A 16,999-nucleotide genomic window follows, 5' to 3' on the forward strand; every position below is an offset into this window, starting at 1 on the left:
TTAAACACTGTAGATTTACGCTAACGCAGCAGCCGCTCTGCTAAATGAGCACTTTTGTTTTCCTTGTGTTCACTGTTTTGGAAAAGGCTCATGAATATTTAATACATCCAAAATACTACAGAGAAAAGCATCTGAAAAGCAAATCTTATTATTATTTTAGAGGAGCTGGACGTTGTTTACGAGGGATGTAACGATATCCAAATTTTTCTTTACGATATTTTCATGATATGCTTTTCACGGAACGATATTTATTGAGATACTTTGTGGAGACTAACAAAACTGTGAATATACTACTTTTCTTTTTAAAATGCCTTGATAAGTCTTTGGTTCTGTCATAATCCAAACACCTAAAATTTGCTTAAAAACTTCTTGATAATTTCTATTTCTTTGTTATCTGCACTGAAACAGAGCAAAGGATCATGGTCTATGTAGTTCAGTTTTGTTTTTTTTAGCTTTTACTGCACCAAAACGATTAATTTAAGCAAAGAAACTTGTTATTTCTATATACAGTGGTATCTCGTTTATCGTTTATATTAGTTGTAGGACTAAAAATGGACTAAAACAGGACTAAAACAGGACTAAACCAGGACTAACCTCAGACTGATTCCAGGACTGAAGAGGAGGACTAAACCGGGACTAAACCAGGCCTAAACCAGGCCTAAACTAGACCTAAAACAGGTCTAAAACAGGACTAAAACAGGACTAAACCAGAACTAACCCAGGACTAACCTAAGACTGATTCCAAGACTGAAGAGGAGGACTAAAGTAGGACTAAACTAGGACTAAAACAGGACTAAAACAGGACTAACTTAAGACTGATTCCAAGACTGAAGAGGAGAACTAAACTAGGACTAAAACAAGGACTAAAACAGGACTAACCTAAGACTGATTCCAGGACTAAAGAGGAGAACTAAACTAGGACTAAAACAGGACTAACCCAGGACTAACCTAAGACTGATTCCAGGACTGAAGAGGAGGACTAAACTAAGACTAAAACAGGACTAACCCAGGACTAACCTAAGAGTGATTCCAGGACTGAAGAGGAGGACTAAACTAGGACTAAAACAGGAATAAAAGAGGAAAAAAACAGGGTTAACCTAAGACTGATTCCAGGACTGAAGAGGAGGACTGAACTAGGACTAAAACAGGACTAAACCAGGACTAAACCAGAACTAAACCAGGACTGAACCAGGACTCACTGTCGGGACGTGCTCGGAGGTGACCGCAGGAGAAAGGACCGGCTCAGAGCTCCTCACCTCACGGAGTTAAACGCGGCAATTGCCTGATCGCGCTTGGCGGACAAACTGCTCGGGGTTTTCTCTCTTAAGTCCAAGATTAGTCCTGGTTTAGACCTGGTTTAGTCTTGACCCACCCGTATGTAATTACTACTCGCCCGTAATACGCAATACACCTTCATACGCTGTAGAAAAAATAAAAAGCATGCACAAAAAAATCAGTGAAACAGTGAGACCGCGAAAGGTGAACCACAATATAGCGAGGGACGACTGTATTGTGATGGCCCACGATGTTACTGTGAGACTTTTGTCGACACATATCCAACTTATGTGTCTTGTCTTGACTGTTTTTATGCATGTAGTTTATATTTTTTTATATGGACAAGTGTTGAAAAGTAAAACACTCAAAGCAATGCATCTGTCTTATTTAATGTGATTGTGATGCCCTTAATAAACATAAATAAATAAAATAAAAAAGATACATGACTGTAATATTTTGGTTATTGTTACATCCTTATTGTTTACTATGTCAGTCATGTACGTTTGCTTATAATTTTGTAATATCTGAATACATTTCTAAACTCTTCTACCGCAAAAAGGCTCATGAAAAGGACTGGAGGTTCTGTTACGTAAACGTATAAAACCACAAAGAGTTAGAAAGCTTCCCTGTTCTAGTGTAAAAGACGTAACTTCCTTTATTTTATTTTAACTCATGCACAGTTGCTTGAAATGTAAAATGACACCAGGTTGAGCAATAAACCATAAAAAATAAATTCTGTTCTGTTTCTCGTTCAGCTTCTTAGACTGAAATGAGATGTTTATGGAAGACATTATGCTTCTTAAATTCGCTGCCTTTGTGTAGTGTTAATTTTAGGTGTTCAGATGAAAGCCCTGCTCTTTCTGTTTCAGCCGTCCACCTACACGAGGCTGCGTCGTGTTAAGAAATGTAGAGCTTCTTCTGTCTTTTTTTTCTCTTACAGTACAGCCGCACACTGCATTAAACTGTAAACAATAATAGACCTTTTTCACAACGGCCGGAAGTGAAGTATTGGTTTTCTAAGGTAAAATATCTGTGGAAATGTCTGGTGTATTTTCTGCGAGCTTCATAAATCTGCCCCATCACCAAATCTTCAACCAACAAGGTCCACAAAGGATAAACATTCTAACATGAAGAATTTATCCACAACTATCAAGGTAAGAAAGATGAAAACTTAAAGATGAACGACGACGCTTTAGTGAACTACTGAGCAAAATTAATGTTATAGTATCCTAGAAATGTCTCGCGTTCAAACTGCACAAATCTATCTGCTAATATCGACATCATGAAATCAATTTTTACCGTATTTTCTGCACTATAAGGCGCACTGTCATAGAATTGGTCTATTTTCCAACTTTTTTCACAAATAAACCGCACCAGGACTTTAAACGAAACACAACAGTTGGATGGGTCAGTGGGACTTTGTTTGTGGCGTTCACGGTGACTCTGGGCTTTGTTCAGTTGTGGCGTGTAGGGAGGGTGCTTGTCTGGGACCGCGGGATTGTCGGCGTGTTCGCAGTGACTCAGTTGTTCAGTTGTGTCTAGAAGTGGCACATTGCACTCGCTTTTTCGGTTCGTTCCTCCGTTCTGTTCCTCGTCGGCGTGGAGTGATGAGTGTGGCTGCGGGTGTTTTTCGCTGTGCGGTCGCTGTCTGCTACGTGTGTGTTTGCGGCTTTGTAGTTTACTGAAGTCGTGCTGGGACACTCGAATGGATTCGTGTTTAGGGCGCTCTGGATTGTGGGGCGTGCAGTCGTTTTTGGATGGGGTTGGAGGCTTACGAGTGCACCCTATAGTTCAGAAAATATGGTAATTTGGTCTGAGTGAATAAGTTTCTTCTGTTTTATTCATGACCATAAAGTTTTGCTCAGTCGTTCACTAACGTTCGTCGTTGTTCGCCTTTAAGTTTTCGTCTTTCTTCCCTTGATAGTTGTGGATAAATTCTTCATGGTAGAATTTTTATCCTTTGTGGACCTTGTTGGTTGAAGATTTGCTGATGGGGCAGATTTATGAAGCTTCTGGAGAATACACCAAACATTTCCACAGATATTTTGACCATTAACTGGAAGTTCCACAAACCTACAGCGAAGCACTTCTGGCCAATGTGAAAAAGGAACTTCTTAGACTGAAATTAAAAAGTTTGCAGACATTATATTTCCTACATCTGCTCTCTTTGTGTAGTGCTAATTTTAACTATTTCAGCTCTGAGCTTCCTGTTTTAGCCGTCCACCTACAAGAGCCTGCATGAGTGTGTTGTGTTGTAAGATTTGTAGAGCTTCTTCTTTCTCTGCCCTTTCTCTTTTTTCTGTTACAGTATCTGTTACAAATGATAGAAAAGTATGAAAGCATCTGTACCTGATTTCAAACCCTGAGTGAGGTTTTAGTTTGAGTTTAACCCCGCCCATAGCGAACCCGTCTATACAATATTGAAAAAAAAAAAGCATATGAGTATATATAAAAAGATGATTTATGATGTGTTTGTTTGTTTTTCTTCCACTGATGTAATGTTCCTTCTGTAGGATTTGGCAAAAAAAGGACAAAATTGCAAAAATAAACCAAACTCTATTGAGCATTTTTGATTTTCTGATTTCATTTTGCAGTTTTCAGATTTTTCACTTGTCAGCTCCGTCTTTATTCACACTGGTGTTTCTTGGTCTTGTCTTTTGCAGTTCTGTGTGGAGCTGAACCAGGCCAGTCTGTCCAGTGTTCGTAACTGGAAGTCTCCCCGCGGGCTGTGGAAGAGCGCAGTGTCAGAGCGACCCACAGGACCCTCCACCAAGGTACTAACTACCAAAGAGCTCTGTAGTACAGCAAGTGATGGGAAGAAAACTTTAAGAACATATTTAGCTACAGAATCCTGAATACGATACCTGCAGTAAAAAGTAACATATTCCAATACATGGGACAATCAGAGTACTGTATTCTGAATATTTAGAATACTTTTACATGGAATTACATATAAATTATAGTGTAAAGTCGTGACATAGCTTATGTTTATTTCACCATTTGTTTTTCTCACTGAGTCTGTGCAGTTTGAAGCTTAAATTACAAGATGAAATACCGTAATGTTTTCCTTTGATTTTAGAAAAGTAACTGTATTCTAAACTGTGTGGCTAAATCTGGTGTAAAGCCTCTTTTTTTTTCTTTTATGAGATTCATATTCGTGCATGTGATCCCTGTTAAAATAAACTAATAAACTAAACTATTTTGAAAACCACAAAATAAAAAAGTAAGTGCACTGGAATTAGGGCTGAGTATCATTAAGAAGTTGCCGATACGATACATACCTCGATACAGTGCACTTTTGATTCGATACGATATATTTCAAATCGTTCGATACTGTTCAATAAAAAATAAGGGCTAAATCATGGCTGTGATACTAAAAGTCTTTGTTAAACCACGACTTTCATCAAAAACTGAAAAGGTCAAATGTGTTTCGTAAATGAGTTTCCTTCCTCTGAACAAGCAACAAAACTGTAGTGCTGCAATAAAATAATTGAGTAAAATATACCAAAAATACTCTTGGTGATATATCGATACAGCAGCCCACGATATCGATACTGTATCATCACATTAAATGATACGATATATCGATATTTCAATAACAATACTATTACTACTATTACTACTATTACTATTGCTACTATTATACTAATACTATTACTTCTACTACCATTATTATTATTACTATTACTACTATTACTAATACTACTAATACTATTACTACTATTACTACTTTTTCTAATAATATTACAACTATTACTAATACTATTACTACTATTACTAATACTATTACTACTTTTTCTAATAATATTACAACTATTACTAATAATATTACTACTATTACCATTACTACTATTACTAATACTATTGCTACTATTACTATTACTACTAATACTATTATACTATTACTATTATTACTATTACTAATACTATTACTACTATTACTATTACTACTATTACTATTACTACTATTACTATTATTACTATTACTAATACTATTACTACTATTACTATTACTACTATTACTATTATTACTATTACTTTTCTATTACTATTACTAATACTATTACTACTATTACTAATACTATTTACTATTACTACTATTACTATTATTACTATTACTAATTATACTACTATTTACTATTATTACTATTACTTCTATTACTATACTATATACTATTACTATACTATACTATTACTACTATACTACTATTACTATTATTACTATTACTATTACTATTACTAATATTACTATTACTATTACTTACTATTACTATTACTATTACTATTACTACTATTACTAATACTACTACTATTACTATTACTACTATTACTATTATTACTATTACTTTTATTACTATTACTACTATTACTATTACTACTAATACTATTTTTATTACTATTACTATTATTACTGCTACTACTATTAGTACTACTACTATTACAATTACTACTATTACTATTACTACTAATACTAATAATAATGCGTCAGTTTTAGACTGCAATTTTCTGGACACTCAAAGACGCTTGAACAAAACAAATGACTTGTGATGAACTGTATTACATTGAATTTTTAAAAAGTTTAAAAACTGAACATTTCAAAATACAGTAAGTGAGTAAGTAAAGTGTATTTATACAGCGCTTTTCACAGACATGGGTCACAAAATGCTTCACATACAAAAGATAAAAACAATAGAAGATACATTCATGATAAAATAAAATCATCAGTCATAGCAGCTCTAAACCTGAGGGACGGGACGCTTGTTCAGAGAAATGTTTTTAGTTTCTTTGTGTAGTGGAGCTCAGGCTACGGGCAGAGGTTTACAGCAAACGTGTGTCTTGTTTGGTCCTTAGTTTCCCAGTAACGGATTTGTCCAGTAAAACCTAAAACTTTTTCGCTTTGCGTCTTTTCACCGCCTCATCTTAAGCAAAGAAACTATAAACCTGCTCTAGACTGTGCCACAGTTTGGGTTTGGCATCCTGAGCATCCATGTGAAAGGAAGTAGGTCAGTACTGGCTACGTGATACTCTGCAGTGACATCATGCAGGGAGGTTCTGCATATATGTCTATGGTGGAATGGTCAGCAATTACCACAATGACACAAAGCGCACATGCAAAACAGGAAAGTGTAATGCCGTAGAGTGGAACATTCCAGTTGTCTGTCTCACTCTGGGTTTGTGCTGTTCTCAGGGGAGGAGCTTCTGCGGGTTCATGTGGGACAGCGCCTCTGGCATCGACCTGAAAGAAGCCGCCATTTTGGAGTCCACGGTTACCAACGGCAACGGGACCCGCGGCCAGCCAGGACTCTACAAGGCTCTGTTCACTGTGAGTACGGGAGCGGTCACAAAGCAACGCTAATCTATCTGGGAATTATTTAATGCAGGGTTCCCACGGTTATAGAAATCCGGAAACATCATGGGAATTGAAAATGTCATTTTCTGGGCCTGGAAAAGTCATGGAATTTTAGTATTTCTTAATGATATTATGAATTTGATAGACAAGCCAAAAGCCACATCCTCCAATCTTACAAAAGAGGAGAGAAATGCACTGAATGAACTGATGAATGACAAAGATTTTGTCATCAAACCCACCGATAAAGGTGGTGCAATATGTATTCAAGACGCCGACAAATATCGAACTGAAATTCTTTCCCGATTGCTAGACGCTCGTTTCTACAGAAGACTGAACTAAGACCCTACTGTGGCTTTTCAGAACAAATTTTCTCATATCTTCAGGATGCTAAAACAAATACCGTATTTTCCGCACTATTAGGCGCTCTGAATTATAAGACGCACTGTCATTAAATGGTCTCTTTTTGAACTTTTTTCACAAATAAACCGCACCGGACTTTAAATGAAACACAACAGTTGGATGGGTCAGTGGGACTTTGTTTGTGGCGTTCACGGTGACTCTGGGCTTTGTTCAGTTGTGGCGTGTAGGGAGGGTGCTGTCTGGGACCAACGGATTGTCGGCGTGTTCGCAGTGACTCAGTTGTTCAGTTGTGTCTAGAAGTGGCACATTGCACTCGCTTTTTCGGTTCGTTCCTTCATTCCGTTCCTCGTCGGCGTGGAGTGATGAGTGTGGCTGTGGGTGTTTTTCGCTGTGCGGTCGCTGTCTGCTCCGTGTGTGTTTGCGTGCGCTGCGGGTGGTGCAGCTTTGTAGTTTACTGAAGTCGTGCTGGGACACCCGAGTGGATTCGTGTATAGGGCGCTCTGGATTGTGGGGTGCGCGGTCGTTTTTTGATGAGGTTGGAGGCTTAAGAGGGCGCCAAATAGCCCGGAAAATATGGTAAATGGATATCTTACTCAGATTTAGATTTTCTTTACTGTAAACACCCAATTCACCCCTTTATATACACCCTACCTGAAATCCACAAATCATTGACTAATCCTCCTGGTCGTCTAATTGTGGCACAAACAAACTCTTTATGGTCACCTTTGTCAACTTCTGTGGATTTCTTTATTAAACCTTTTGTATGCACTGACAGTATTTTGAATGTTAAAAAAAAAACTATAATACCAAACCATAAATTGAGTGGAAAGGGTTAATATTTCATATTTAGCTCTAAAAGTCTGATCAATTCTACATATGTAAGTGCCATAAAGTCATGTTTTGAAAATTTGTCAGTGGAAAAAGAGAGGGAACCCTGGTAATATTCCATGATTTTAAAGGTCCGATATTCCACTACATTGACTCTTGTGTGCTTTAAGTTGTGTTATAATGTTGTTTCCTCATCAAAAAACAGACGTGGAGTTGTGTTTTTTGTTTGTTTCATTCACACATGTTTAATTAATCTTTTATTATTAGTCTGTCTACATCTTCAAAGCTCAAAATGATCTGTTCCACCGCTACTATTTACCTTTTCTTTAATTGAGATTGGCAATTCCAGAGCTGAAATCATCCAAATGATTCTAGTGAAGGCGTATGGACTTTAAAAACACAGTGGAGCACTTCCTGTATTACCATGTGACATCACAAGGTGGAGTGTTTTCTGTTTTAGAGAAGAACTCAACCTAAATCTGCAGAGTTTCTGTGTTAAACATGTGTGAATGAAACAAACCACAACTGCAGGTCTGTTTTTGATGAGCAAACAAAAATAGCGTAATATCGGCGCTTTAAAAGTCTACGTTTTAGTTTTACACAATCGGCTGTAAATCTTAGCCGCAAAAATACAGAAATCTCACATTAAACCCGTGAGTGAAGATTACACAGCAAGTTTCTGTTCTTGCTGTGGTTTACGGGCTTCTTTGCAGCTTTTTTACGATTTAATTGCGGGACAGTAAACTCAGAAATTCTAATTCTGCAACGTCGTAACAACTTTTCAATATTATATTATAGATAAAAACAATTGCCCAAAAAGCAAATGGGCAGAGCGATGTGCAAACAAGCCTTAAAGGGTGAGTTCATACTAAATTGAAATGACTGTGTTTCATTGTTTAAAACTTGAGTCATACTAATTATTCAGAGACACACAATCACTTAGTCAACAATAAAATATCCTCATTAATGTTCAATAATGGTCAAATTCAACTTCATTTTGTTATTTATGAATAGTATCTATTGACTTGGGTCGTGAAGGTTTGTGACTTTTAAAATATGGATCCCCAGAAAAAAAGTTTGGGAAATACTGCCCTAGACTAAGCTAAGACTAAACCTGGACTAGACTTGGACTAAACCAGCACTTATACCAGAGCCACTATATACCATGCACTTCGGAAGGAACACCTACAACTCCACAGCGTGCGTTAAAAAAACTGCATAACCCGCGGCTCCTCGTTGTTTTAACTTTCTTAAACTAGACCAAACCAAGTCCACATCAAGTCTACATCAGGACTAATCTGGGATCACATGAGGCCCAAACCAGGATAAGTGGAGAGTGCTGAATAGATGCACGAGACTTTTTAAACACCATCTGTTATGTTTATGTTTATTTTAGGTGGGGTCGTACGAGCTGAAGCTGGTGAACGTGCACATGCAGATCACCGGTGCAGAGAACGGCACCAATGGCACCAATGGAAAGAACGGGCACAGTGATGAAAACAAGCACCACCGGCTGTCCCCGGGCATCCTGGACACTCTCAGAGGTCTGTGCACTTTCACTTTCTCTACAGGCTGGACACAAATAGACCCATGTCCAAACAAACTTAATCACTGTAATATAATACATGTTTTTACTTTATACTGTGCTCAACGGTACCACTAATAAAGGTACATATATTCTAGACAGTAGTAGTGGTACTCATAGTTGTAGTAGTGGTACTCATAGTTGTAGTAGTTTATTCTCGGTTTTCAACTTTTGATTTCCTGCAACATTTTGGGGACTTTTCACCCTTCATAATTTGTTTTGAATTGTTAATTGCCATGGCAACTGTGCTAAATTTAGTAGCAGTAGCTGCAGCGGTTGCAGTAGCAGTTGTAGTGGTTATAGTTCTACGTTGTAGTAGAACTATTATTATATAGCAGTAGTAGTTGTGGTAGTAGTGGTTATAGTTATTGTTATACTTAGTAGCAGAACTACTACTGACTACAACTATATAGTAATAGTAGTAGTAATTGTTGTAGTAATTGTAGTAGCAATAATAGTGGTTATAGTTATAGTTTTAGTTCTACTACTAAATATAACTACAATTATGTAGTAGTAGTAGTAGTAGTAGTAGTAGTAGTAGTAGTAGTAGTAGTAGTAGTAGTAGTAGTGGTTATAGTTGATACTACTACTACTAAGTAGAACTATAACTATATAGTAGTAGTAGTAATTTTTGTAGTAGTTGTAGTAGCAATAGTAGTGCTTATAGTTATAGTTTTATTTCTACTACTAAATATAACTACAGTTATGTAGTAGCAGTAGTAGTGGTTATAGTTAGTTAGTCAGTAGTACAGTAGTAGTAGTAGCAGTAGTAGTAGTAGCAGTAGTAGTAGTATACAGTGTACATGAGTAATACTTTTGTAGTAATATTTATACTTCAGAATACAAAACACTCATATTTGACTTTATAGACTTTGTAGTAATGTAGTTTTAGCGGAGAAGGATGGTGGTGCTCGGGTTCGGCTGCTCCCCTCAGGCCTCGGAGCTGGACGTTCTGAGGAAGGATTCTGCCCCTGGTGGAGTGCGCACTCGCTCTGCCTTCTCAGCAAGGCCCTCAAGAAGACTCTACACATCAGAGGGTTCCAACTAAACCTCTTTCTGGTCAGATTGTGCTAAAACAAAGTTGTGAAAAGCGCTAATAAGTCTTCGCTATGAATAATTAAGATGCTGGAAATGTGTTACCACTGCAGAATGTTAAAACTGAGCTTCTGTTTTTCACAATTTTAAGATGGTAAAAAAACAGGTGCAATGCCTTAAAACTGTGAAACTGAAGAGGAGACTGTATGTTTACACTGCATAAAACTACAAAAAATATTTATAATCCAGGAAAATAAATATGTTTTTCAAGTACTTTTTACACTGCAGCTCAGAGTGTTTGTTCACTGATCTGAAGGTTAACGGTGCAATTCCAGCTCCCACACATGAATACTGTCATTGTGTCCTTGGGCAAGACTAAACCAGGACTAAACTAGGTCTAAACCAGAGCTAAACCAGGATGAAACCAGGACTAAACCAGAACTAAACTAGGTCTAAACCAGGACGAAACCAGGACTAAACCAGGATGAAACCAGGACTAAACTAGATCTAAACCAGAGCTAAACTAGGTCTAAACCAGGACTAAACAAGGTCTAAACCAGGACGAAACCAGCATTAAACCAGAACTAAACCAGAACTAAACTAGGTCTAAACCAGAGCTAAACTAGGTCTAAACCAGGACTAAACCAGGACTAAACCAGGACTAAACTAGGTCTAAACCAGAGCTAAACTAGGTCTAAACCAGGACTAAACTAGGTCTAAACCAGGACAAACCAGGACTAAACCATGACTAAACTAGGTCTAAACCAGAGCTAAACTAGGTCTAAACCAGGACTAAACCAGGTCTAAACCAGGACTAAACCAGGGCTAAACCAGGACTAAACAAGGTCTAAACCAGGACTAAACTAGGTCTAAACCAGAGACTTAACCCACCTCCAGTGTCTGTGTGCACTTGTGTATGAATGAATGGGCGATTGGTTCCTTGATGTAAAGTGCTTTGAGTAGGGTTCCTATTTTTGGCCCATTTAATCTAAACCAGGTCAAAACGAGGACTAATTTAAGACTAAAACAGGACTATCACAATGTTTGACTAACCTGATTTGCGTCAACAGTGAAGAGGAGCATAAATTATCATTTGTTTAGCCAAAATACAGAATTAGTTATCTTTAAATGCATTAATCTGAGTTATCCTGAATATCTCAAACAGTATTTAATTCCATTCAGATCCTCTTACAGTTTACGTCACGCAGATCAGATATTTTTTGTTGTCCCAAGAGTCAAAAAACACGTAGGAAATTTAAATATGAAGCTCGTGCATTAACTTCTGTCCCTTCATTTAAAAATGCTCTGGTTCAATATTTACAGAACCCATGTTATTGTTTTTAATCATTTTGTTGTTCATTTTGTTGTATTTTGAGACTATATTTGAACTTTGTCTTAGTTTTTGTTCTTAGATTTTTATTTATTATGTGTCTAACAAATAAATTCAAAACTGTGTCTGCAAATGACCATAAAACAAAAAAAAAGCAGCGTCAGAAGTCCCTCAGATTATGCACAATGTTCCACGCTCTTTTCACAGTTTTATTTATACCAACCATCCCAACTTGGGTATGTCCCAGTTTTGAATTTTAAAAATCTGGTCACTTTAGCTTTGACTGACTTGAGGTGAAAAAGCAATGTATAAAATGATCATTTACCTTTTATATAAGTGAAAAGTTTGACATAAAAACCAGTGGTGTAGTGAGGATTTTTTAAGTGGCGGTACGCGGTTTGTGACGTCATCGATGTGAACCGGGACTAAACTAGGTCTAAACCAGGACTAAACCAGAGCTGAACCTGGACTAAACTAGGTCTAAATCAGAGATGAACCAGAACTAAACCAGGACTAAACCATGAATACACCAGGACTAAACCAGGTCTAAACCATGAATACACCAGGACTAAACCAGGTCTAAACAAGGACTAAACAAGAGCTAAACCAGGACTGAACCAGGTCTAAACCAGGTCTAAACCAGGACTAAACCAGGACTAAACCAGGTCTAAATCAGAGCTGAACCAGGTCTAAACCAGGTCTGAATCAGGACTAAACCAGGACTAAACCTGGACTAAACCTGGACTAAACCTGGACTAAACCAGGACTAAACCAGGTTTAAACCAGGTCTAAACCAGGACTAAACTAGGTCTAAACCAGGACTAAATCAGAGCTGAACGAGGACTAAACCAGGACTAAACCAGGTCTAAATCAGAGCTGAACCAGGCCTAAACCAATCAACACAGGCACATCTCCAGGTCTGTACTGACATTCAATCCTGGTTCAGTCCTTGTTTGGTCCTTGTTCAGTCCTGGTTCAGTCCTGGTTCAGTCCTTGTTTGGTCCTGGTTTAATCCTGGTTCAGTCCTGGTCCCTCGTGTCTCAGGTCACTATAGGACAGTCGTGCAGATATCATGAGCCTCGCCATTCGCTCCGGTTTGACATTTAACTTGTAGCTCTTTTATATTTGTTATTTTTTTATATCTCACGTTTATCACCACGCCCACTACACCCCTGATAAAACTTTATAAATCCCTGTATGACCACGTCTTCAGCCCACACACGTAAAACGGACACGTAAAAGTCCGGCTCTTCTGAGAGTCTGGTCCCGCTCCATAATTCATTCATTGCTTCAAGTGGGACAAACAGGTGCAGTGGTAACTAGGGCAGCCCGACAAAACACAACGAAATTAGAATTTGAATGGACACAATTAGCAAAACATGACTGCTGTGATTAATTGGATACTGTAATGTACACAGTTTTATCTTATTTCCATTATAACAAACTGGCAATAGATGTTTTCTTCGATTTCTGTCAGTAATTTACATAAAACAGTTTCAAATAATAATAATAATCATTTACAGGTCCGTTTAAGCCCCTCAATTTTCTACATTATTCATTCACTCCACACCATAGACTGTAAATAAATGGACATAACAGGACTCCAGTTAACTTTCCATTGAGAAATTGTCACTCCTCCTCCTCATTTTGGTCTTTAAATGTTCGTATTAACCCGCTCTACATGATCCTGGTGTTTTTATTTTGCCATTTCACGCACTATGGGTGTCGTCGCACTCCCGTAGTCCACTTCTTTACACAGTCTATGCTCCACACCTGCGCTCTTATTATTATTACACTTAAAGGTTGTATGGAGGATTTTTTTGTTTGTTTCAAATTGTCAATGAAAGTTTAAAATACCATTACAGAGACGCAGCAGCTTTGTAATTATAATGACCAAAAAAAAAAAGAAAGAAAATCTATCAACTGTGGACGTGTTGAGGCCAGATAAACATCAGCCAATAGAAAACGAGGCTGCCTCATTTTCTATTGGCTGTTAGGTTGTCAATCAAACTCCCTACGTTTCTAAGGTAACTATGCAGCAGTTCTTAGAGGCTTTTTCTAATTGTGGCTCTCGCAGTTCGCATAAAGTTTGTCGCGATGTCGGACGAGAATCGACGACCAGTTCGCCGCAAAAGAAAGTCCGTTTTTGAGGTCGCTGAAAGAAGAAGAGAAGGAGAAAAGGAGCGAAGACAAACTGAGGTGATTCTTGGAGATTCCTTTCAGTGACTGCGCGACTGAAGCAGACAAAGGGTCTAAAAACTGAGGTGTCGGTCTCTAAATTATTTCTAGAGGGAGCTGTGGAGGAGGAAGGTGGTGTCAAGGACTGTCGCTGGATTTCTCTTTCCTTAAAAAAATCCTCTATACAACCTTTAAGTCTTGAGTTTGTCTCTATAATGAGTCGTTGAAGTTCATCATTCAAACTTCTACAGCTCAAATAGAATCGTAAAATAGAAAAATAACAAAAAGTTCCCCACTAGTGCAGGAAAGTCTCCATTATAAATACTGACCCCCCCAAATTTTTGCTCTGTCTTTTATATACAGTACTGTAAACTTTGATATAATTGTAGTAATTATCACGACAGGGAGACAGTAGCTCAGTTGGTAGAGCGTTTTGTCAACTGATTCAAAGGTTGGTGGTTCAAATCCCATAAAGCACTTTGAGTGACTTGAAGGTGGAATAAAATGTTAAATAAAATTATAAAATACAATATAAAATAGTAATTAAAAAAATAAATAAATAAATAAAATAATCTAACAATAAATAACAAATAGATAAAAATAATAAAATATGTAAAATAATACAGTAAAATAAAAATAATAAAAATAAAAGGTAGAATAAATGCTGTATAAAACTTTGATTTTTTTTTTACCATGACAGGCCTAGGTCCATGTAAGAGCTATTTGCTTATTTTGTTTATTCTAAGATTAGTTTATTATTTTTGTTTGTCAGTTTGTTTACTAATTTAGTTTTTGTTCATTTGTATAATACATTTTTGCTATCTGAATGTTATGTTTGCTGCATTTCGTTAGACTATCAGGCCAGTGTTTCTATGCTTATTCCTTTCACTACTACATACACTACAGGTCAGAAGTTTTAGAACACCACACTTTTTCCAGTTTTTTACTGTTGACTAAAACATTTTCTAAACTTTTGATTGATGAAAGTGTCCACCTTTGGCATATATAACAGCTGAACACACTCGTGGCTCGCTCTTTTTATAACAGAAATCAAATATTCTTCAGAAAGTTCTTCCCAAGTCTGTTGCAGAAGTTTCCATAAATGTGTGGCACTTGTAGGTTGCTTCACTCTTCTGTCCAGTTCATCCCAAACCAGCTCCATGGGGTTTAAGTCTGGACACTGTGCCGGACACTCCATATTTACAAGTTTATCATCTTGTTCTTTTTTCCTGAGGTAGTTTTGGTAAAGCTTGGACTTGTGTTTTGTTCTTTTATTGTTTTTTAACCTCTAGCTGTTCAGTATTTACCTTTTGTACCATTCCAAGCTCTTCATTGGACTTGAACAACTTGAATTGCAATAAATAACTGGAAAAATGAGGGTGTTTTAAATCTTTTGCCCGGTAGTGTATATGTGTGAATTGGGATTTTCAAGACAAAGCACAAAAAAAGTTTGTGAAACACTGGAATAAACCAAATACTCACAGTGTCCAAAGGTGATTATTTGAGTTAAGTTTAGTTCTAAGTTTGCTCACCGCTTTTATTTGTTGGTTTTTGTAGACAAATAGTAAATCTTTTGCTCGGTAATGACCTGATGCCTCTAACCCTCCTCTCCGTCCGTCCTCAGGTCACTGCGTGGTGGTGCGTGAGGGCATGACCAACCCCTGGATCCCCGACAACTGGTCCTGGGGCGGCGTGGCTTCTGACCACTGCCCCGTCCTGGCCGAGCTGTACCTGGACCTGCCCCACAAAGACCCGCCCCGCCCCGGAGTCACCGTGGACCGGGGGGAGGAGCTGCCCAAGCACGAGCGATGACGTCACACGAACGCCGGGGGATGATTGGACGTGACAGCTGCTTGTTAGTGAATGTGAAAGAGGATGTTTATTTAGAGATGATTGTGGTGGTAAGTTACAGAGCCATATTTGAAGAGACTGTAAAATATAATATAAAACTAAAACGGACTATATGAAGACAATTGTGCCATACATTTTCTAAAGAGATGAATAAATAAATGTAAGTGCTTTAATCAGGCGTTTGTGGTTCTTTTGTTAGTTAAATGGTAAAAACAAAACAGTACATTACACAACTGACTGCGCAACTTTTCTGGTGGAGCGTCTGTTACATACTTGTCTCCATAGAGATGTTATTGCTTTATCTGGAATGTTCCATGGTATGACATTTAACATATCCCTCCATCCATCCATTTTCTTTCGCTTTATCTGGGACCGGGTCGTGGGGGCTAAGCAGGGATTCCCAGACTTCCTTCAACCCGGACACTTCCTCCAGCTCCTCCAGGGGGACCCCAAGGCGTTCCCAGGCCAGCCAAGAGACATAGTCCCTCCAGCATGTCCTGGGTCTTCCCCGGGGCCTCCTCCTGCTGGGACGTGCCCAGAACACCATCTCTCAGTTTTATCTTCTTAATCTATGATACATGTAAGATTCTGCAACGCTGTGTAGTCATTTTTGCTTGCTTAGTGCGATCTGCAGCTTTCCATCGGAGGCACCGACAGCTACATGGCTCTTTGTTGCGTTTATGGCGGTGTCAGCTACAACATGTCCTGGGTCTTCCCTGGGGTCGGTGGGATGTGCCCGGAACACCTCCGCATCCGGAACAGATGCCCGATCCGCCTCAGCTGCTCCTCTCGACGTGGAGGAGCAGCGGCTCTACTCCAAGCTCCTCACCCTATCTCTAAGGGAGCGCCCAGACACTGTACGGAGGAAACTCCTTTCGGCCGCTCATGAGTATAGGTGAAGGGAGGAACGTAGATTGAGCGGTAAATCGAGAGCTTTGCAACATGATAAACATTTCCATCTTGTATTTATTCTCCGTGGATCTGAGCTGTAACACAGTGTAGTGCTATAACCTGCTTGTCTCACATGTGATAGATAAAATGAATCTAAACTGGAATATTCACAGCAATAACTTTTTTTTTATAGCGCTTTTCACAGACATTTGTCATAAAGACGCTTTACAGAGCATTATTCAGTCACTCCAGACCTAGTGGTGGTAAACTACTACTGTTGTTTCAGCTGTCTTGGGGCAGACTAACTGAAGTGCGG

The 16,999-nt window shown here is 38.3% G+C and overlaps 1 protein-coding gene across 1 annotated transcript in view; it reads left to right on the forward strand.

Moving 5' to 3' along the window:
* The window catches only part of eepd1 (endonuclease/exonuclease/phosphatase family domain containing 1), a 70,084-nt gene extending 54,119 nt beyond the window's left edge, over nucleotides 1–15,965 (forward strand). Inside the window, exons 4-7 of the mRNA XM_055157106.1 lie at nucleotides 3,939–4,049; nucleotides 6,464–6,598; nucleotides 9,210–9,357; nucleotides 15,527–15,965. Of these exons, the coding sequence (XP_055013081.1) occupies nucleotides 3,939–4,049; nucleotides 6,464–6,598; nucleotides 9,210–9,357; nucleotides 15,527–15,753 (621 nt within the window). The 3' untranslated portion in view covers nucleotides 15,754–15,965. The remainder of the gene's footprint in view (nucleotides 1–3,938; nucleotides 4,050–6,463; nucleotides 6,599–9,209; nucleotides 9,358–15,526) is intronic.
* Nucleotides 15,966–16,999: the final 1,034 nt, after the last annotated feature.

Source organism: Boleophthalmus pectinirostris, unplaced genomic scaffold (assembly GCF_026225935.1).
Source record: "Boleophthalmus pectinirostris isolate CB_2022bp ecotype Guang Dong unplaced genomic scaffold, ASM2622593v1 HiC_scaffold_21, whole genome shotgun sequence".
NCBI classification, from domain to species: Eukaryota; Metazoa; Chordata; class Actinopteri; order Gobiiformes; family Gobiidae; genus Boleophthalmus; species Boleophthalmus pectinirostris.